This window comes from Aotus nancymaae, unplaced genomic scaffold, assembly GCF_030222135.1.
Source record: "Aotus nancymaae isolate 86718 unplaced genomic scaffold, 86718_ANA_hifiasm-v0.15.2.pri h1tg000072l, whole genome shotgun sequence".
NCBI lineage: Eukaryota > Metazoa > Chordata > Mammalia > Primates > Aotidae > Aotus > Aotus nancymaae.
Genome location: NW_026988487.1, coordinates 10,817,545 through 10,838,798, shown reverse-complemented (window position 1 = coordinate 10,838,798; position 21,254 = coordinate 10,817,545). Strand labels below are relative to the sequence as shown.

Genomic DNA, 21,254 nt, shown 5'->3' with positions numbered 1-21,254 from the left:
AGAATTTCACATCCTATCTTGGAGTGAAGGGGAGGATGGGGAGGCTCAGCCCTTCACCCAAGAATAACCCAGTAATGACATCTCTACGCGTGGGAAGTGTTTCCCTCCACGCTGGGAGGATCCGAGGCTGCACCCCAGTGGGATTCCCTGCTTGAGTTGGAAGGCCATCTCGCGCTGAGATGCATACCATAGCGAGAGCGAGGAGAGCTTAGCCGGCCGGGGAGGAAATGCCAGAGGGAAAAGAGACACTCGAAGTCGAAGGGGCTTCCCCCAATTTGGAGGTGGGGACCATGCTGTGCAGGAGCGACTGAACAACTGGGTGTCCGCCGTGGCCTCTGCCCTCCGCTGAGGGTCTAACAGGGACGCGACGCTGCTGGACTGTGTCTGAGTCACGAGAGACGGCCCAGCTGTGCCCAGCGGGCCCGCGCCAGACCCTGGCGTCCTCCATCTTCTCTCCTGAGCTCCCCCTGCTCCAGCTGCCTGAGCCACGGACCGCAGCACCACACACCCCCGCGGGGGGGGACGCCGCGCCCCATCCCCGCCCCGGGCCCCACCCCAGCCCCCCCGCGGGGGCCCTGACCCCACCGCCGGCGGGCACTGGCTGAGCTCCGAGGCGGCGAGCCGGCAGCGGGGACGCCCAGAGGGGGTCCGGGCGACTAGGGGCGGCGGCGGCCGGGCCGGGGCTCCCCCCCCGCCCGCGCTCGCCGCCGCGGTGGTGCGTCCCGGAGGTTACCGGAAGTGGCCGCGCTCGGCGCTGCCATGTTGAGGAGCCGCCGCTGCCGTTGCCGCCGCCGCCGCCGCCGCTTTGTTGTCGCCTCCTCCGGCTGAGGAGGCTCCCCTAGCGGGGGGAGTGGGGAGGAGGGGGGTCGGCCGCCGCAGCCATGGAGGCCAACTGGACCGCGTTCCTGTTCCAGGTACTGGGGGCCCCCCCGGGGGGGCACGGGGGGGACAGGGGGGCCGGGCCCCGGGCTGGCGGGCGGGCGGGCGCTCCTCCCCTCCCTCCCGGCTCCGCTCTCCGGCCCGGCCTTAATCCCCCTTTGTTTTTCCGCCCGCCCCGGCGGAGCGGGGCTGCTGAGGTGAAAGGAGGCGGCCTCACGGGGTGCGGGGGAGAGAGCAGGCCTCGGGGTGAACCCAGGGGCCCCCCAGCACACACACTCACACACACACACACTCACACACACCCTTCCCTCCCGCCCTGAAGGGGAAGGGAGGAGGCCGGTCGCTGTCACCACCTCGCGGCCCAGAGAAAGGAGGGCCCCGGGCCGCTGGATAGCGCGGGCTGCTGGGCCACTGCGTGCTGGCCCGGTCCCGCACTGTGGGGTGAGGAGGTCCCCAGGTCCTGCTCTGAGTCTTCTCCCCCCACTTCATCCATTTTTCGCTTGCTCTCTTTTTACCTCCCTCTCCTCTTTTTGTGTGTGTGTGTGCGTGTGTTGACTTTCTGACCCCCTCCCGTGTCCCCGCGAATAGCGGGTATCCCTGGTTCCCCGCCACTCCCCCTCACCGCCACCCCCGCCTCGTGTTTACCCAGTTGTGGGGGAGGATGTTGTGAGTGTGTATCCCCTCCCCAAACTTTTTCACTGGATTTACATTTTTTCTTTCCCAAGCCTCAGCCGAGCCTTGGCAGCTGACACCTTCTCCCTCTGTCCAGCTCTCCCGCTGTCCCATTCAGCCCGGGGAATCCCCCAGCCGGGCCGGCCCGGGGCGGGGGGAGCGGTGGGGGCCGGGACTCCTGGAGGCCCGACCTTCTCCCGAAGCGCTTTTCTTTCTCGGCCCACCTCGAACGTTTCCTCCAACCAAGTGGAGAGAGCAAACAAAGTCCGCGTACAAAGCCCCCAGATGAGTCACTCTCTGGGATGTTGGTCTTCGCTTTTTTGCAATAAACTTAGAAGTGACTGTAGCCGATCTGTTTTGGCAATTCTCTTGTCCGCCCACTTTAGACGGGGGACCCCTCTTTGGCAGATCTAGGCTGGAGCTTTTTTTTTTTTCTATTTCGTTTCTATTTGCACACGAAGCATTTAGTGGGCAGTAGCGATGAGCTCACGGGGAAACTTCGGCACCGGAGGAGGTTAAGAAGCTCGTCACTTTTAAGTGCGTTCTTCCCGCCTCTCTGAGTTATTTTCCTTCTTCGAATGCTTCGTGAAATCCCAAACGCGTAGCTGGGGCGCTTGATACCTTTTGGAGCTAACAGGAACGGATGCAGAATTTTCAAAAATTATCCTCCCAGCCACTGGATTCATTCCAGTAGAGTTAATACAGGGAATTGGATAACTCAGAAATTACTTACTGTATAGACTGGCCTGTTGTTTTAAGACATATTTTTTTCAAATCTGGGCAATTTGATCTTTAAGTAGTTATTAAAAATGCATTGGAAAAGAAATGCATGTATTCAGGTTGGTTTAAAGGTGGCAAATACCTTCCCCAGAAAAAAGTTCAAATGGTCGTTTTAAAATATGGGTCGTTTTTTAAAATTGATGGGCCACTGAAATGATTTTCATGTGATTAAAAACCATATTAAACATGGTGTCTATAGAGATTAAAAAAAAATGAAAGTTCTTCATGTAAAGCAAAAACCCGTAACACATCTTTGGGAAGCTGTTGAAAAATCTTTTGAAATACTTTTTTAAAAGTTATTTTTTCCCCTGGATAAAGCAAATGCCAAGCGTTTATTGATCAACTTTTTAATTGGATTTTATATTATTTAATTTTTTTCAGCTATTAAAATCTTTTTTTCCACCTGATGGAGAAGTGTGAAAACAAATATTTGATCCTGGGCTTGGCAATGTGTGCAGTGAAATTTGTTGGAAAACTTAAAATTTAGAACCGAGAACAGTTGAATGGGTAAAGAGAATATTTCAGTCTTTTCTGTGGAAAGGTATGAATAGACTTAATCAGTTCTGGTTTTACGTAATTTTCACTGGGGATGTGGAGTTAAATTATCTTGTTTGTTTCCTGGAGCATCCTGTTGAATTTATATTTTAAAACAATTTAATACCTGCTTGCTTTCCAGATAACTTGGTGGAAAGTGAAAGCTATAGCTATTAAAATGTTTGATGGATGATTCTTCTAACAGGACATTCAAGATATGACTCACCGATGCTAATTTGTTCAGTACAAAATCTTTTACCCTCTGGCGCTGGAGATTTCATGGTGCCATATCCTACTACCCTGGGTGATGAAATAACATTTCTGTTTTGTTTCTTGCCAGCCCCAGAACAAGGAAAGCTTGGGCAGGGTTAAAAAGCCTTGCAGTTGAAAGAGATGGAAGATAAAATTAAAACTTTTGGTTTGATGATGCTAGTCAAATAAAAGCCTACCCAGAAGTTATATTTTTAAAATAAATCACTTAACTGAAGGCTGGCCGTGGTTGTTATTTTACTCTGTCTCTCCCCCAGAGAACAAGTTGGGAAAACCCAGTACCCCCTTAGAAGGCTTCATGTAGAAGTGTGGGGATCCTAGGAATCCTCAGAGAGTGATTCCTGTAGTGGTTCTACAGAATTTCACCCAAGAAGCAGGGACCTGGTGTGACCCTCGTGTGAGAGTGAGCTTCAGCAATGCTGTAAAAATACTTTATGTTGCCACAGACATCTGAATTGGTAAAATGGCAGTAAGTGCTTTTAGTACTCCATTGTACTAATGGTTGTTTAGAATTGAAAAATGCCTCTAAATGCTCTAAGTCTGAACTTTGTCCAGAAGATCTGCATTCCCTATTATCTGATCTGTTAGTTTTTGAAATTGTCTATCTTCAGCTATCTTCAGCTATTAACTATTTGTATACTGTATGGAAACTTGAGTATCCCTACAGCCAGGTTGGAAAAGGGGGTATGATTAGAGTCCAAATTCTGTAAAGTTTTTACTGAGGTCACCTGGGTAGATAGACACTTACATTTACAGGAGCTTCACAAATTAGATTAACAGTGGACTGTAATTCTCTAGGAGCAGTAAGTCCAGAAAGAGACTCATAAGTAATCACACGATTTCTCAGAAAGCTTCCAGGACTCAAAGGATGATGACATAAAAATTATTAAATTGAAACTGAGAACTCTGGATACCACACCTCCTAATCGTTTGGGGGAGACTAGTTCCAGGCTTAACTGTTACGCTGCCATCAAGTAAACATAGAGCAATGTGTGGTAGATGTTTTTATCCATCAGAGGAGGAGCTGTGAGTGAGTGTGTGTGTTTCTCCTTGTTTTTTCGTCCTTAAGTTAGCTGTGGGACTTGTGGTTATAGAGTAAGAAGGGTAAATAACTGTTAAAAGTGTCTAAGATGATGGGATGGGCCCCTAGTAGGACATCGTAAGCTTAAAATATTTGAAACTCCCACCTCTTGAGTGATGTGTCCTTTTAGGATTACAGAACTCAAGCATAGGGGCTTGGGCTTACTGTCAAGAGTTTCAAAAATAATGTTAGTAAAGAACAACATATTAGGAAGAACTATTTCAGGAATTTTTTCCCATCATTTCCTACACGTTTATCAGTGTGGAGAGTTTTGAAAGTGTCAGAACCAAGCAAGTAACTACTCATAAATACCAAGAACCTGATCCATGATTAAATTTTGGTTTCAGTGCAGCTAAAAGAATTTCCAGTGTGCAGCCTCCAGTTTTGGGAGTGGAGAAGCACATCATAACAGCAAATGTCTAATACTTTATTGAAACCTACAACTGCTGGAAGAAGATAAATATGAAAGGAATTTAAGTGTTTATAGTTTGTTTTTCTCATTAGTCTGTCTTTGAGAGTTTGTGATTTGAACAGCTAGTGTTGCTGAAGGATGCAGACTTTAGTATACAATTAAGTGACCTGAGAAACAACTGGCAGGTGTTTTGCTATGGGCTACCTTCACAGATACCTTCTAGGTTGCTTAATAGCAGAATTGGTTTCAACCAAATCTTTTAGTAGAGACAAGTGAAAACTTAAAGTTTTAACAAACAACTAGCAAATGTATTTAGAGAACTAGATTTCTTTCATCACTTAGCAACAGCCCCTTCCTCAATCTGAGGAAAGACAGGATGCTCTTCTTCTGGGTAATAGACAAATAGATGACTATGTCATTGTGTGTCTGTCAGTGTGTATGTGCGTGTTGTTGCAGTAAAGTACTATTAAATACTTAAATCTGGAGGTTTTTTTTTTTTAGTAAGTTACTTTAACTTGGTTTCAGCACTGACAGGCTAATGCAAACTGATTTCATCAGCTGGTCTGTCCCTTATGAACCAGGAGAGTGTGTGGTTTAGTCAGCTGTTTAAAAGCAAGATCACTGTCAGCAACTTAGTTGCAAAAGTTTTGTGTCTGCACAGTGATTTTTCAATGCTTTGTATTGTGAGCTCTGAGAGTAACTAGGTTGCTGGATTTCCACTGCAGAGTAGCTTGTAGGTTCTTTGACTTTCTTCTGGTCTCTATTGTCTGGAGCATGTTGAATTTTAAAGGCCATTGTAAGAGGTCAAGTTTCTGAAGTGTGAATGTTTGGTTTTAGGCCCATGAAGCTTCCCATCACCAACAGCAGGCAGCACAGAACAGCTTGCTGCCCCTCCTGAGCTCTGCTGTGGAGCCCCCTGATCAGAAACCATTGCTTCCAATACCAATAACTCAGAAACCTCAGGGTGCACCAGAAACATTAAAGGATGCCATTGGGATTAAAAAAGAAAAACCCAAAACTTCATTTGTGTGCACTTACTGCAGTAAAGCTTTCAGGGACAGCTATCACCTGAGGCGCCACGAATCCTGCCACACAGGGATCAAGTTGGTGTCCCGGCCAAAGAAAACCCCCACCACGGTGGTTCCCCTTATCTCCACCATCGCTGGGGACAGCAGCCGAACTTCGTTGGTCTCAACCATTGCCGGCATCTTGTCAACAGTCACTACATCTTCCTCGGGCACCAACCCCAGTAGCAGTGCCAGCACCACAGCTATGCCGGTGACCCAGTCTGTCAAGAAACCCAGTAAGCCTGTCAAGAAGAACCATGCTTGTGAAATGTGTGGGAAGGCCTTCCGAGATGTGTACCATCTCAATCGGCACAAGCTCTCCCATTCAGATGAGAAGCCTTTTGAGTGTCCTATTTGTAATCAGCGCTTCAAGAGGAAGGACCGGATGACTTACCATGTGAGGTCTCATGAAGGAGGCATCACCAAACCCTATACTTGCAGTGTTTGTGGGAAAGGTTTCTCAAGGTACTGCATTTTGCTTTGCTTCATTATGGTATCAGTGAACTTCAGTTTTGTTTCCATGTGATCTAGAATGTTTATGTGAGAACAGATGTGGGCAGACCTGTATTATTAGAGGAGATTGGTGATATAAAGAAGTATTAAGCCTCCAGATCTAACTCTAGTGTGATTGACAAGTAGTGACATAGTGATTAACCTGTTTTTTTCACTTGACACGTGCATTGGTGGACTCAGGCTTTCAATTGGCACATGGATATTTATCACTGCAAAACCACCAGTTTCCAGTTCAGTTGGGGGACTAGACATGAAGCCCATTGTGCAAATTAAAATAACATTTCCTGGAAGTTGGGATGACCTTGGATACTCTTAATTAAACTTTTAGAATGTTTTTTCATTTTTCTGAAAGCACCAACATTTCACTAATTTTCATTTTTAAAAGCTTTTAGATTTAATAGAGTGGTAGCTGTTTCTGGCAAGTGTTAGGACTAAAACTTTGGATATTTTTAATTGTAAAGAATCAAGACCTAATAAGATTTGATATTGACTAAGAGAGAAAATTAACAGGTAGAAGACTAAGACTTTGTTTTTGATAATAGAGGTAAGGAGGCTTACGCTGAGGGAGGGAGGTTGGTAATTCTGCTAGCTTTCCTAAAATGCACCCTTTCCCAATCTGCCAAGCATATAAGCATCACATAAGTAGCATTTCTCTATGTGTGTTCGATTATATATCTTCTGTTGAAACTCTCTTTTTCACAGGCCTGACCACTTAAGCTGTCATGTAAAACATGTCCATTCAACAGAAAGACCCTTCAAATGCCAAGTAAGAGTTAAAATGACTTATCCTTAGTGTAGCACTTAATGTACATTATCCAGGAGGTCTGAGCCAGTTGAATCTCACCATTTCTTGGATAGTCTTAAATAAATCACTGACCTGAGTAAATATGGCCTATCTGACTTCTAGTTTTATAAAATATTATGACAGCTTCTATCTTTGTAAAGCAAGATCATTTAAAAATTTAAGTGTGTTTTTTTTTTTGTTAAGCTATATTTCCCTTTCCTTGGGCAATAGCATTTTTTGTTAGAAAAAAAGGTTATAGTCTTGCAAAGGTGGTTGTGTATTTGAAATGAATAAAAGAATAAAGGGCTTTAATTTCTGGATTGATTATTGAAGTTGTTTTAACTGTGATAGGAGAAAATATGAAGTTTTCTCCCAGATATTATCACTTACTGGATTTATGTTGGTTATTACCAAATTGGAGCACTTTCTAGTTGTTTAAAAATCTCTTCTGGTTAATGATTTTATTTGGCATCAGTTATGATAATGAAAAGATTAAAAATTTTGCTAAATCAAATGACTGTTTAAGGTATTGGTAATTCTAGTTTGTTGCTGGAAGTCGTTTAGTCCTCCTTTCAGTTAAGTTTGTTAATGACTGATTTTATTTTTTTATTTATTTTTTTTTTTATTTTTATTTTTTTTTTTTGAGACGGAGTTTCGCTCTTGATACCCAGGCTGGAGTGCAATGGCGCGATCTCGGCTCACCGCAACCTCCGCCTCCTGGGTTCAAGCAATTCTCCTGCCTCAGCCTCCTGAGTAGCTGGGATTACAGGCACGCGCCACCGTGCCCAGCTAATTTTTTTTTTTTTGTATTAGTAGAGACGGGGTTTCACCATGTTGACCAGGATGGTCTCGATCTCTTGACCTCGTGATCCACCCGCCTCGGCCTCCCAAAGTGCTGGGATTACAGGCTTGAGCCACCGCGCCCGGCCTAATGACTGATTTTATTAAGTAAACGACTTGAATTCTAAGAAAGATCTGATTGAAGGAAGTGAGGGCGTACTGTGTGTACCAGGCTCTTAATCCACCAGTACTTTTAGATAGTATTATCCCCATTTTACAGATGAAGAAACAAATTCAGATAGGTCAACCAACTTGTTCAGCATCATGTTGTTTAGCAAATTGTGGAGCTCAACTTAAGCCCAGGTTTAACTGACCCTAAAGCTTACGTTTTTTTGTGCTACTCTGTATTGATATATTTTCTTCCTCCGAAATGGAAGAGTCTAAAATTTATCAAGTGTTTTATTATGATTATGATTCTAGGTAACACATGTAATTAAAATTCAACTAGTTGTCAGCTTGCTGACGTGGATAGGGTAATGCATAGAATATAACGTACTTTAAAATGAGTAGAACAGGATAGTCTATATTTAAAAAAAGTTTTCCTCCCTCATGCAGACGTGCACTGCTGCCTTTGCCACCAAAGACAGACTGCGGACACACATGGTGCGCCATGAAGGCAAGGTATCGTGTAACATCTGTGGGAAGCTCCTGAGTGCAGCGTACATCACCAGCCACTTAAAGACTCATGGGCAGAGCCAAAGTATCAACTGTAATACATGTAAACAAGGCATCAGTAAAAGTAGGTGGTGCTTCAGATTTCATTTCTATTTCAGATTGGTGAAATATGCATGTTTTTATGGTCTATCAAAGGTATTAATATTCACCTTACATGTTTCCTCCTATTGCCAACGTGTGCAAAGAGGCAACAATGGAGAGAGTATATTAGTGTCAGAACTATGCTTTACCTTCATGTATGCAAACAGCGTTGATAAGCCAATAATAACCTTTAAGATGAAAGCAGTGTTAATAAGCTTGCTTTTCTTTTCTTTTCTTTTTTTTTTTTTTTTTGAGACGGAGTTTCACTCTTGTTACCCAGGCTGGAGTGCAATGGCGTGATCTCGGCTCACCGCAACCTCCGCCTCCTGGGTTCAAGCAATTCTCCTGCCTCAGCCTCCCGAGTAGCTGGAACTACAGGCATGTGCTACCATGCCCAGCTAATTTTTGTATTTTTAGTAGAGACAGGGTTTCACCATGTTGACCAGGATGGTCTCAATCTCTTGACCTCATGATCCACCGCCTCGGCCTCCCAAAGTGCTGGGATTATAGGCATGAGCCACCATGCCTGGTCACCCATAAGCTTGCTTTTCAAACCCAAATCTATAGAGAAAAGAGATATCATATCCACTTGCAGGGTTAAATGCTTTACTTGCCTTAAATTCAGAGTTGAAGACAGAATACTTGGATTTACCCAGGCATTTTCTTTTAAGATTGCCTAGAAGAAGGCACTTTCTTGATCCTTTATTCTATTAAATGTGTACTTTATGCAGTAGAAACATCAAATTTTTAAAAACTATGTGGCCACAAGAGAATGGGGAAGAAAGCTTAATGTGTGTTTATCTGTTTTTGCTTCTTTTAAGTACATTGGGTTTATTATCTAGTGTGTTGTACTTTAACTTTATAAACATTCATTTTTCTTTTTTTTTCTTTTTTTTTTGAGACCCAATCCTGCTCTCTCACCCAGGCTAGAGTGCAATGGCATGATCTCAGCTCACTGCAACCTCTGCCTCCCAGTTTCAAGAGATTCTCCTGCCTCAGCCTCCCAAGTAGCTGGGATTAAAGGTGTATGCCGCCATGCTCAGCTACTTTTTTGTATTTTAGTAGAGATGGGGTTTCACTGTGTTGCCCAGGCTGGTCTTGAACTCCTGAGCTCAGACAATCCACCCACCTTGGCCTCCCGAAGTACTAGGATTACAGGTGTGAGTCACCGCACCCAGCCTGTAAACATTCACTTTTGGTATGCATTATTGTGGTCAAATAAAAAATACATTAGATATTTTGTTGAACATTGATTATTTCATATTAATATTATCAAACTTCCATTTTTAAAGACACTTGCTTTTTTTTGATACTTGGTTTTTTTATAGCAAAGAATTATTTTCTCTTTTATATTGATTTCTGTTAGTTCCCTAGATTTTTTAGTGCTTGTTTATTTTGACCAATATAGACACAGAAGCAAAAAAAAAAAATACACTTATTAAGAGCTACAGAAGCATGAGAAGTCAATTTTGAAAAAATGGCAACAGTTTTACAGGTAAATACAGTGTTTTTGATTTGTCTTTGTAATAGCATGCATGAGTGAAGAGACCAGCAACCAGAAGCAGCAGCAGCAACAGCAGCAGCAGCAGCAGCAGCAGCAGCAACAACAACATGTGACAAGCTGGCCAGGGAAGCAGGTAGAAACACTGAGACTGTGGGAAGAAGCTGTTAAAGCAAGGAAGAAAGGTAAGGCACGGCTTCCGGTGTTGAAAGTGTGGCTAGAGAAGTGTTTTCATTTAGTATGTCAAGTGATCAAAGTAGAGAAGCCACAGTTTCAGGAAATCTAGCTTAATGGAAACATATAAATAGTACATGATGCTGGAAAATATCTGGTAAAGTATAGTTATAGGCAATAAAGTGTCCAGATTAAGTTATTACTAGGAATTAAAAATTTTCAGTACTTCCCATCATGTTCTTTCTTTTGATTTACTTTTTGTTACAAACTTAGAGCCAAATTTGGTCCTTTACTGTCCTCAGAGTTGCATTTTTATATTCAATTTGATGTCAACCTCCATGCATTGTGGGCCTTTTTTTCCTTTTCTAAAATACTCCCACTTTTAGAGGTGGATGTCCTTATGTGTATGTAAGTTTATTTTCTTACACCTGTGCTGTTTTTGCTCTTTAGTGTTCTTTTTTCATTGTATTATTTGTTACATGTTTCAGATTCTGTAGTGCTGATGTCTTTTCTCTTGGTCACACCCTTAATCTCCTTCAGTCTCTATCACTATGGTAGGCCTTAGTTTAACATGTCTAGTGTTCTGCTGCCGAGGACTTTACTGTAATTGTTAAAAAATTTTAAAATAGTTTGCTTTTCTCTCATGTGTATATCAGTTGGAGTATCAGTTTTCAACTTACTTTTCAATTAACTAGCACAGCTTTGGCTTCTGAACTATTGTGCAGCCATTTCAAATGAATCATTTTGTCAACGTACCATGAGCCAAAGGACAGATTTGTAAATTCCTTCTTCCTCCTCCACCCCTGCCATGTCTTACTATGTTAAATGTTAAGAAATCCTCCATCTGCTGGCTCCTCTATATGTAATTCCTTTGCTATGTAGTTTCTCCCATCTTTCGCTTTCATGTAGTGTGGCTGTTCCCTTCCTCAGAGCAATCCCTTCTATTTTTTTTGTTTTTTTCTTTTTTAGACAGAGTCTTGCTCTGTTGCCCAGGCTTGAGTGCAGTGACGTGGTCTCGACTCACTGCAGCCTTCACCTCCTGGGTTCAAGTGATTCTTGTGCCTCAGCCTCCCGAGTAGCCAGGACGACAGGTGTTTGCCACTACACTCAGCTGATTTTTGTATTTTTAGTAGAGGCAGGGTTTTGCCATGTTGGCCAGGCTGGTGTTGAACTCTTGACCTCAAGTGATCCACCTGCCTCAGACTCCCAAAGTTCTGAGATTATAGGCATGAGCCACTGCGCCCAGCCACAGTGATCCCCTCTAAACCTCCTATACTTGGATAAAAATAAAAGGAATAGCATTCTTATTTTTTTTTTCTGAGATGGAGTCTCTCTTGCCCAGGCTGTAGTGCAATGGCACTATTTTGACTCACCGCAGCCTTCATCTCCTGGGTTCAAGTGATTCTCCTGCTTCAGCCTCCTGAGTAGCTGGGATTACAGGCATGCCTGGCTAATTTTGTATTTTTAATAGAGACAGGGTTTCTCCATGTTGGTCAGGCTGGTCTCAAACTCCTGACCTCAGATGATCTGCCTCCCTCACCCTCCCAAAGTGTTGGAATTAATCTTGAGCCACCGTGCCTGGCCAGCATTCTTTTTTCATACATTTACTGGCATTGGAAGAAAAGAGTGCAGCATTCCATATAGGCTTTCCACCATTCCTCAGGTGCTGTTTGTTCCTATCTTCCAACTGAAGATTTGTCATTATTTTAATAAAATGTTTTGGCCAGGTGTGGTGGCTCACACCTATAATCCCAGCACACTGGGAGACCAAGGTGGGAGGATCACTTGAGACCAGGAGTTTGAGACCAGCCTGGGCAAGATGGCAAGACCACGTCTCTACAAAAACTCAAAAAAAAAAAAAAAAAAAAATTTAGCCAGGCATGACAGTGTGTGTCTGTAGTCCCAGCTACTCAGGAAGCTAAGGTGGGAGGATTGCTTGAACCCAGGAGTTTGAGGCTGTAGTGAGCTACAATTGCATCACTGCACTCCAGTCTGGACAACAGAGTGAGACCCCCATCTCAAAAATATATATATATGCTTTTGTGGTAGGAGAATGGGGAGAGGGAACTGGCAGTGAGGAGGAAAAAGTATAGTGCTATGACAGTTGTATAGTGGGTTGAAAGTCTATTATGAAGAGTATTTTACTTAATTGAACAAAAGTGTTTAAGTCATAGTAAAAGGACACTGTTAGATTGGAAAGAAAACAGGAAGAGGTATAGGGGTCAGCAGATAACAGAGTAAAAATTATTTGGTGAAAGCAGAGGGAGATATCCTTAGCAATACTCCCAGAACCTCAGAGTGAATTGGTTTTCTCTCTCATTCTCTCTTTTGCTGTACTCCTCTATTTGGTATTGTATTTCAGTTTGCTTGCACAATAAGACTTGATTGTTTAGCTCATCTTCTGACCTCCATGAAACAAAACGCTATTGTATTCCCATTCATAGCGTGAATCTCTCTGGAGACGTTAGAAACCTCTGTATTCATATTAGTAAATGTCATATTTTAGGGGAGAGGAGACTCTTGACCTGAAAACCTAAACTTGAATCAACAGTGTTTCTAAATATTAGGCCTAAATAAGGTAACATAAGTTTATAAACCTGATTGACAATCATATCATCATCTAGGGAGCTTTTTAAAAATAAACATTTCCCAAGTTCCATCTAAATTTCACTATTGATTCTCCTGGGAGTCCTTTGTTGTTTTTTTTTTTTTTTGAAATCCCCTACATAGTTGATTTTGATAATCAGCCAGGTTTGGGAATCCCTGATAGGGAGAATGGTGTATGCCAGTTAGATTGTATTGATCAAGTAAGTGCTCCTTGACTCCAAGGTCTCCTGCGGTGATCTGACCTGTGTGGATCATATACAGATCTCTATCTTTAGTTTGAATATATTTCTCCATTTTGACAGCCAAGGCACAGCCAGCCTACCCATCATTTTACTGCTGTTTTCTGGTACACCAGCAGGTGGTGCTGAATTTTGTTGAGGGGTGGGTTGGGGGGTATCACCTTGAAGGAGTTTTCCTTAAGTAGTGTCTAGATCTGGCTCACACCTTAGTCCCAGCACTTTGGGAGGCTGAGGTGGATGGATCGCTTGAACCCAGGAGGAGACCAACCTGGGCAACATGGTGAAACCTTATCTCTACAAGAAACACAAAAATTAGCTGTGCATGGTGGCACGTGCCTGTAGTCTCAGCTACTTGGGAGACTAAAGTGTGAGGATTGTTTGAGCCTTGGAGGTTTGAGGCTTCAATAAGCTGTGATCACACTACTGTACTCCAGCCTGAGCTACAGAAGGAGACTCTGTCTCAGAAAAAGAAAGTGTCTAGATTTTGTTGGATAAGAAGGACCAGGGTCATCTAACTCACTGCAGGGTCTCCATGCCTAGTTAGTTCTCCTTGGTATGCTTGATGGTATGTGTAATATGTGGAGTTAAAGATACTAGGCGTAAAGTAGGTGATTGTGTCAACATCAGAAACAGAAGAAGAAATGGGAGTGAGGAGAACATGAACTTATTGAGGAGTATTTTTTTTCTTTCCTAATGTAGTTAAGAAACATAACCAGAAACAGTAAGATTATTTAACTGAAACATATTTCTAAAACTGAAACAGATGATACTAAAACAGCTTATTATTCTCTAATTATGCATTTTTAAAACCTTAACAGAATATGGCTTTATGTCTCAGGCTTTAACATACTTACTGAGTATCCACCCATCTCTCTGCTAGTTATAGTGTGCCTTATGAGAAGATTTTTCTGATTCTCTGTTATTGTGTAACCATTGGCCCAGCTCTGTGTAAACAAGCTCTTTAGCCTGGCTTGCTGGAGGTTGGCTCTTCCCAGGAAAGTTTTTAAAACTCAGAGGAACTGCATGAAGTAGTAGTGAGAACACTTAGCCCTGCATTGCAGAAGTTAACTGATCCTCTCAGCATCACTGTGAGGTAGATAAGTAAATCTGAACTTGAAACCTAGAGAGCAAGGCTGAACAAGTTGCCCAAGTCCTTGCAGGAGGTATAGCATCAGAAAGCTGATGATACACTGGGATCCCTGGCCCCCAGGCTTGAGCTCAGAAAGATCCTCCCTTCTGTTGACCACTTGATTGAAAACTGGAATTTGATTTATTAATTGTTTGACCTTTTTGATGAAAAGAAATTGATTCAGAAACTGTTGATGAATTTTGCTCACTCTTTTGAGAATCTAAAGACCCTTTTGTCTTCTTCTTTTAGAAGCTGCTAACCTGTGCCAAACCTCCACGGCTGCTACAACACCTGTGACTCTCACTACTCCATTCAATATAACATCCTCTGTGTCATCTGGGACTATGTCAAACCCAGTCACAGTGGCAGCTGCAATGAGCATGAGAAGTCCAGTAAATGTTTCAAGTGCTGTTAACATAACCAGCCCAATGAACATAGGGCATCCTGTAACTATAACCAGTCCATTATCCATGACCTCTCCTTTAACACTCACTACCCCGGTCAACCTCCCCACCCCGGTCACTGCCCCAGTGAATATAGCACACCCTGTCACCATCACATCTCCAATGAATCTGCCCACGCCTATGACATTAGCCGCCCCTCTCAATATAGCAATGAGACCTGTAGAGAGCATGCCTTTCTTGCCCCAAGCTTTGCCTACATCACCGCCTTGGTAAACAGTATTATAAAATCAAAATATGGGTTAAAGTAAATATTTACCAGCAACTTAACTTTTAGTTGATTAAAGCAAAAAGTAAACCATGAAATTGTGAGATTTTATTACATTAGTTAATAAGAACGTGGTAGCATTTTTCTCCAATTTGGCTGGGATTATTCAAAGTAGGGTGTGTATGTAACTTATCACTGGACCACTTTAGTGTAATCAGAAATTCCTTTTAGCTGACAACATTGCTTAAACAGGATAGTAGTTGGCAAGATGAAATGCCAGAATTAAAAACAATCATAAGTAAGTAGAACCCACTTCAAAATAAAAAAGAAAAAACAGCATTACTATTTCTAATCCCAAGAAATCACTTTATTCTAAACACTAGCGGAACTCTTCTCCCTGTACAAGGTGGATGGCTGATTTTAACCTGAAATTCTAAATCCACGGATTGAGAGCTAGTGTAGAATTGTCTGTGTTTATTGTTTTTATGAGTAAATACATGCATTGTCATAATAAAATGCATTTCAGAGAATATGCATTTTACCTTTGGGAATATGTTAATTTCAGGCAGCATTCCCTATGGGAAAGGTGATACCAGCTCTGATATGCAAAGCATATGATAATTTATCATTCTAACTTCAACATATAATAGGGATTGTGACCTGATATTTGGAAATGTAAATATTGCTCAGCATATTAATCCCGATGGACTATAGCATTGTAGTTGACTTTTTTAAAAAAAAAAAAAACAACATTAAAAAAAAATCTTCAAATTGTGTTTTGCTAAGAAAAAGCCTCAACTGACAGAGGAGAAGTCAAGTGTGTGGACAGGCAGGCTCCTAACAAACAGGCTGATGGAACTCCTGTTTAGGAGCCAAAGAGTACTTTGGAACAGTTCAAATATATTGCTTTAAATTGAAAGATGCTGGAGGCACTGGGATATGATATGCCCCTCTCTCCCCCAATCAGAGCCTGTTGATGTAATACAACAGGGACAGATGTGTTAGTTGCTCACTAGAGTTTATGTCTTATATTAAATTGTATACAGTTTCTATTCTAACCACTAACTAGGTAGTATGCCCCTTCAGAACATGCAGAGTGTATCTTTTTTTAAATTTCTCCTTCTGTTTCTTAATCAAGTATCATGCAGATTTGTTCAGCTTTGTAAATATGGACATCACTTTTTTTTTCTTTGAGAAAACACTTGTATCAGCTTTGTGGTGTTTTCAGGGAGACAGCTGTCTGCACTCCCTGTAGAAACCCAGCAATGATTGTGCACGTTGAGACATGTGCTTTTTATTTCCTAGCAGGATATTTTATCTCTGTACATAAAGTAGAAACCAAAAGGTAGGGAAAAACAGAAAGTCTTGACACCATCATGCCACACATTGTTTTTAAAGCATTGTGTTAAAAAAAGTTCACTAAAACCCAGGACGCTGTGATTTTTGTTTTTTAAAGTTGCAATATGTTTTTGGTTTTTTTCATTTTTTAATCACTGCAGTTAAGCGAAATGGAAATTAGTTGTGTTAATCTTGCAGAATGTTTGCAGGACTGACTATCAAACTGGATGATTTCCGTTTATACCCCACTGTGTCAGTTCAAGCATCAAAATACCTTGCATCTGAGGCAGACTTCCTACATCAGGGACAGGTATCTGTGTGTCATTATACAAAACAGTTCTAGGGGGTTGATCTACATAGTAAAAAAATAAAATAAATAGTACTTAGTGTAAAATAATTTTATAAATGATCTTTTGTACTTTAGGACATTAAATTGTACAACTTTTGTATATATAAAAGCTTAGGAACTTTCTGTTTAGCAGGAAGGCAACACATTCCTACACTTTTAATGTATATGTTTGTTATAATGTCCATGTAAACATGCCCTATGTTTGTGCCTTTTAATTAGTTTGTCTCAATAAACAATGTAGAGAAAAATATGTAGCTATGACTTTGTTACAACTGTTCTTATCCACAGTACAAAATGGTTTGTTTTTAATATGTAGAGCATTATGTGTGGACTACTGGAAGGACTCGTGTAGGGAAAGCCCAAGAATGACCTTGCTGAGGCCTGGATCGGGAGCACAGTGGTCACATCTGGAGGAAGTCTGCATTTCCTGGCATGCAGACCCAAAACTGGGTTCTGGCTCTGCCTGCTGGGATCTGTTATCTCTGGTGGGCTGGCAGTCATAATCCACAATTCAGACAGCCCAGGCTTCCTCCACAGTGGTCCAAGGAGCAGTCCTCAGTGGGGGCAGATGTGGGCCCTACCCCTAAGCTAGAATGTGGTTGTCAGAACCCTGAAAGTATTAGTTCTTAAGAAAAAAAAAAAGATATATACTAGAAATAATTGTTTTATCAATTCATTGTATAATAAACAGGAGTGAGACTTCATTGTATGACTTCAGTTAAAATGCTATATTGTATGCATTCTTTATTCACTTACGAAGCTTGTCTGCAATAATAAAGCCACGTCATGTCTTCTTTTGGGAGGGAGAGAGTCGATGGCAGGAGGGGGTTGTGGGTGGGCCACTGGAAAGGGGGACGGAATAGGTTGTGTGGTGAAATTCTGTGTCTTGGAACTGGAATTGAGTTTCGATGTTGATGAACTGATTCAACCAGGTGTTGAAGGCACGACGGCCACTGCTCTACGAAAAGGCAGAGTATGTTTTTCCCTTCTGGTTGTAACCTGGTTGAGAGCTTCCCCTTTATCAGATTGGCAGCTAAACAGTTGTATTAGATAATCCTCGAATCTGACATCCAGCCTGTTATGCTCTAGGGCTCGCTGCTTGGCGTGCGTTTGCTTCTTACTGTGTATTCATTCCCCTCCTACGGTGTGCTCCTAAATGAAGGTTTCTATGTAAGCAGATGATGATTTTACCTGTCAATACCAGCACTGTATTACTAACATGCAAAATACTGCAGATTTATTTTGAAAATTAAAGTTAACCAGTCACAAATGTTATGATGGATTGCTTAATACCTCAGAAGCTTCATCAATTTGCTGTGATCATAGGGAAATTTTTGAAGTACTATCTTTTCAGGTGTGCACATCTCAGTATTGGGCTGGAGAGAGAGAGGGAGGGGCCAGTATCAGGCTGGTTGGAGGGTGGAAGGGCACCAGACTGACTGCCCTTGGTAGGTGCACCCTCCCACGCAGCTCGGGTAGGCCTGGAGGCAGTGACCACAGGTTTAGATCCCTGTCCTACCCAAAAGAGAAGATGGGTTTAAAACCTTTCTTCTCATGCTCTAGGACCCAATTTCCTTAGTTTAAAGGGGCTTTAAGCTGAGTCCCTTGCCCATTTGTGTTCAGCTAGATTTGTTAGACGTCCAATGAGGACCAACAATGTGCCAGGCACTGTTAGGAACTAAGGGGCATGAAAAAGTGATTAAGATATGGTTGCTGCCTCCAAGGAGGCTGTTAGGGGAGCTATGACGAGTGATGGTATCACCAGACAGCAAATCAGGATGAATGTGACACTTCAATGAAAAAGTTTTGGATGCCTACATCTGTTTTATACAGAATTGAGGCTTTCCAAACTTCCTGTGATAATTGCTTTAGTCTCTTTATTGACTCAGTGAACACAGCTGGAGGAAAGTGTTCTTCGTGCTGTTTTTGTCCTGGGAACAAGGGAAGTGTTATTTCACTGAGTTGCTAGTTAATCATTCCAGTACCAGCTGTACAGGTGTCTCCACTCTTCTCAAGGGGCCCTGTAGTTTGGTCCTCTCTAAACAGACCTGGGTTTAGGATGTAGAGGGGATAGTGGAAGTTTTCAGTATCCTCAAGGATCATTGGACAAAAAGTCCAATCCGTTAATGGGACAGTAATCAGTTTACTCTCCCTGCCCTGATACGTCTGGCCCTCAGTCTTGCACTTTTTCCAATTCCTTCTTAAAAGAGTCTTGTAGCCTGAAAGAATGACATTTGTCCTGGATTTGGGTCTATAAATCTCCCCCACAGCTGGCCTGACATTGACAGATTACTGGATAATCTCCCCTTGTGAAAATAGGCAGCTGGCAGGTTAGTGTGTAATGATCCAGGGCAGAATACTGAGTTTGTGTGTTAGTCCAGACTCCAGCTTCTCCTGGCTGCCCACCTTTGGGCAATCTAAGGCCTATGTAGTTTCCAAGAAAGGAATGAAGGGTCACGGGCTTTCCTTTGGATCTTCTTTTTTTTTTTTTTTTTTTTTTTTCTTTTTTTTTTTTTTGAGACGGAGTTTCGCTCTTGATACCCAGGCTGGAGTGCAATGGCGCGATCTCGGCTCACCGCAACCTCCGCCTCCTGGGTTCAGGCAATTCTCCTGCCTCAGCCTCCTGAGTAGCTGGGATTACAGGCACGCGCCACCATGCCCAGCTAATTTTTTTTGTATTAGTAGAGACGGGGTTTCACCATGTTGACCAGGATGGTCTCGATCTCTTGACCTCGTGATCCACCCGCCTCGGCCTCCCAAAGTGCTGGGATTACAGGCTTGAGCCACCGCGCCCGGCCCCTCCTTTGGATCTTTGCATGATGTAGCCCTCTCCTTAGACCTACCCATTAGGGGTTGGCTAGTTAGCCTTCCTCTTCCCAAGATAGGTACTTGACCCAGATCTTGGCCCTGGACCATGAAGGTCAAGTACACATCACTTTACAAAAACCACCCTGGATCACTTGAGGCCAGGAGTTCAAGACCAGCCTGGCCAACATGGCAAAACCCTATGTCTACTAAAAATACAAAAATTAACCTGGCATGGTGGTGCAAGCCTGTAGTCCCAGCTACTCAGGAGGCTGTGGCACAAAGATTGCTTGAACCTGGGAGATAGAGGTTGCACTGAACTGAGGTTGTGCCACTGCACTCCAGCCTGGGCAACAGAGTGAGACTCTGTCTAAAAGAAATGAACAAAAAACTGCCCTCATAATTTTTACCATGACATAAGAGAAGGAAGTTTTATACTTCAGATTCTCTATCACTACTGACTTGCATCATAATTTCAGAAATTTTCTTCATCCCTAATTATCTTAAACTGATATCCCACTCCCTTCCAACCCCTAAATATCTCTTTCAAGATTATATAAAATAAGAACTTAAAATCATGACTCCTTTGTAATGTATGTAACTGCTAACCACGTATGAAGAGCTCTCATTAATAGAGCTTCCTCAAAGTGAGGTCCATCTGCATCTGGCTGTGTCAGAAACTAAAGAAGGACATTTGAGGAAAACGTTCTGTTCTGCCAGTGAGCTATTCTTTTGGCATGACAGCTGAGAGAATGAGGAGATCAATGGGAATGAAAGGGAGGGATATGCCCATCCAGTGACTGGTCCGGCAGCTCTCTCTGGCAGTCAGTGCTGAGGCTAGGCTGGGACAGATGCACCAATTCTAGAGGCTCTCATGGAGAAGAGAGTCAGCCTCAAAGACTGGGATGGGAAGCCAGGTCTTTGCCAATCTTAGGGACAACTGAGGACTGCCAGGGGCATATTGTCCCTACAGAGTCAGCCAGATAGATCTGTGTTGAAGGAGCCTGGATCCCCAAGGCCCTTGCTCATGAGCCAAGGGATCCTTATCTTTGTTAGTGGTAGGAAAAAAGCTAGAGAGAAATCCATCTTGCATGTGTACGAAGGAAGAAAAAGGGGAGTCTTGGAGGTTAGGAAGGGGCTAAGGAAGGGAAAAGAGACATTTTGGAGGAAATGTCCTTGTGCTCTACCTGTGGCAAGACTCCCACCCTGACCAGCCTCTCCATGCACCTGCCCTGGGCTAGACCTGATTACTCAGAGGCCTTGGAGACAGGCTGCTAGTCCGAGCCAGCTGTGATGATTTCTCTTTCAGCCAACAGGCAGGAAAAAGACGTGCTTTTCTTGACCAAATAAAGGAGAAAAATCGTAGCTGAAGAAACAGGCAAGATTCAAGTATTAGGAGTGGGGACCTGTGAGCCGCTTCTTGCTGGAAGAAGTGTGGTCCTACCCTTTCCTGAAATCTCAGTGCTCTGTCCCAAAAGAGCAGGTCCTGATTCCAGGACAGCCCTTTCACCGTATGTAAGTTCTGTCACTTTGTCAACACCAGAAGCTCTGTGGCTGTCAGGGACCTCTGAGGGAGAAGAGTGGGGAGGGGGGAATCTTGGGGAAGAGAGAAAGGAGACAGAGTCATTGCTTATGCTGTTTTCTAGGCCTAGAATGCCCTCCCCATAATCAGCCCTCCAACATTCTTTCTCCACTGTGAACCTCTAGACATGCAGAAAGTGTAATTTAAATGTTGCTTCCTCTGAAACCTTCCCCTACCTGAACTAACGTCAGGCAGTTAGTCTGTTCTTCCTTGGTATAACAGGAGCAGGTGGGAGATATCAAAATAAAGGTAGAGGCAGCTTAGCACCCCCAG

General features: G+C 43.0%; 1 protein-coding gene across 5 annotated transcripts; it reads left to right on the top strand.

The window, feature by feature from the left end:
- Positions 1-738: 738 nt before the first annotated feature.
- On the top strand, positions 739-17,867 carry VEZF1 (vascular endothelial zinc finger 1). Of its 5 annotated transcripts, none has more exons than XM_021672784.2 (7): positions 739-914; positions 3,393-3,604; positions 5,466-6,160; positions 6,911-6,974; positions 8,388-8,571; positions 10,119-10,274; positions 14,488-17,867. In XM_021672784.2, the coding sequence occupies exons 2-7, from the start codon at positions 3,599-3,601 to the stop codon at positions 14,913-14,915; spliced, it is 1,533 nt and encodes a 510-aa protein (XP_021528459.1). In that variant the 5' UTR covers positions 739-914; positions 3,393-3,598; the 3' UTR covers positions 14,916-17,867. The 5 variants fall into 5 exon arrangements, with proteins under 5 accessions (XP_021528459.1, XP_021528458.1, XP_021528457.1 ...); XM_064367588.1 differs by having other exon boundaries at positions 887-914; positions 2,713-3,604; positions 8,370-8,571; XM_012460490.3 differs by lacking the exon at positions 739-914 and adding an exon at positions 1,773-2,872 and having other exon boundaries at positions 8,370-8,571.
- The last annotated feature ends 3,387 nt before the right edge of the window (positions 17,868-21,254 follow it).

Excerpts from the sequence above, each read along its gene's own strand:
- VEZF1 (XM_021672782.2), top strand. The coding sequence starts at position 882 with ATGGAGGCCAACTGGACCGCGTTCCTGTTCCAG. Across the intron at positions 6,975-8,369 it reads AAAGACCCTTCAAATGCCAA|TTTTCCTCCCTCATGCAGAC; the intron begins GTAAGAGTTAAA and ends ATTTAAAAAAAG. Across the intron at positions 10,275-14,487 it reads TGTTAAAGCAAGGAAGAAAG|AAGCTGCTAACCTGTGCCAA; the intron begins GTAAGGCACGGC and ends TTCTTCTTTTAG.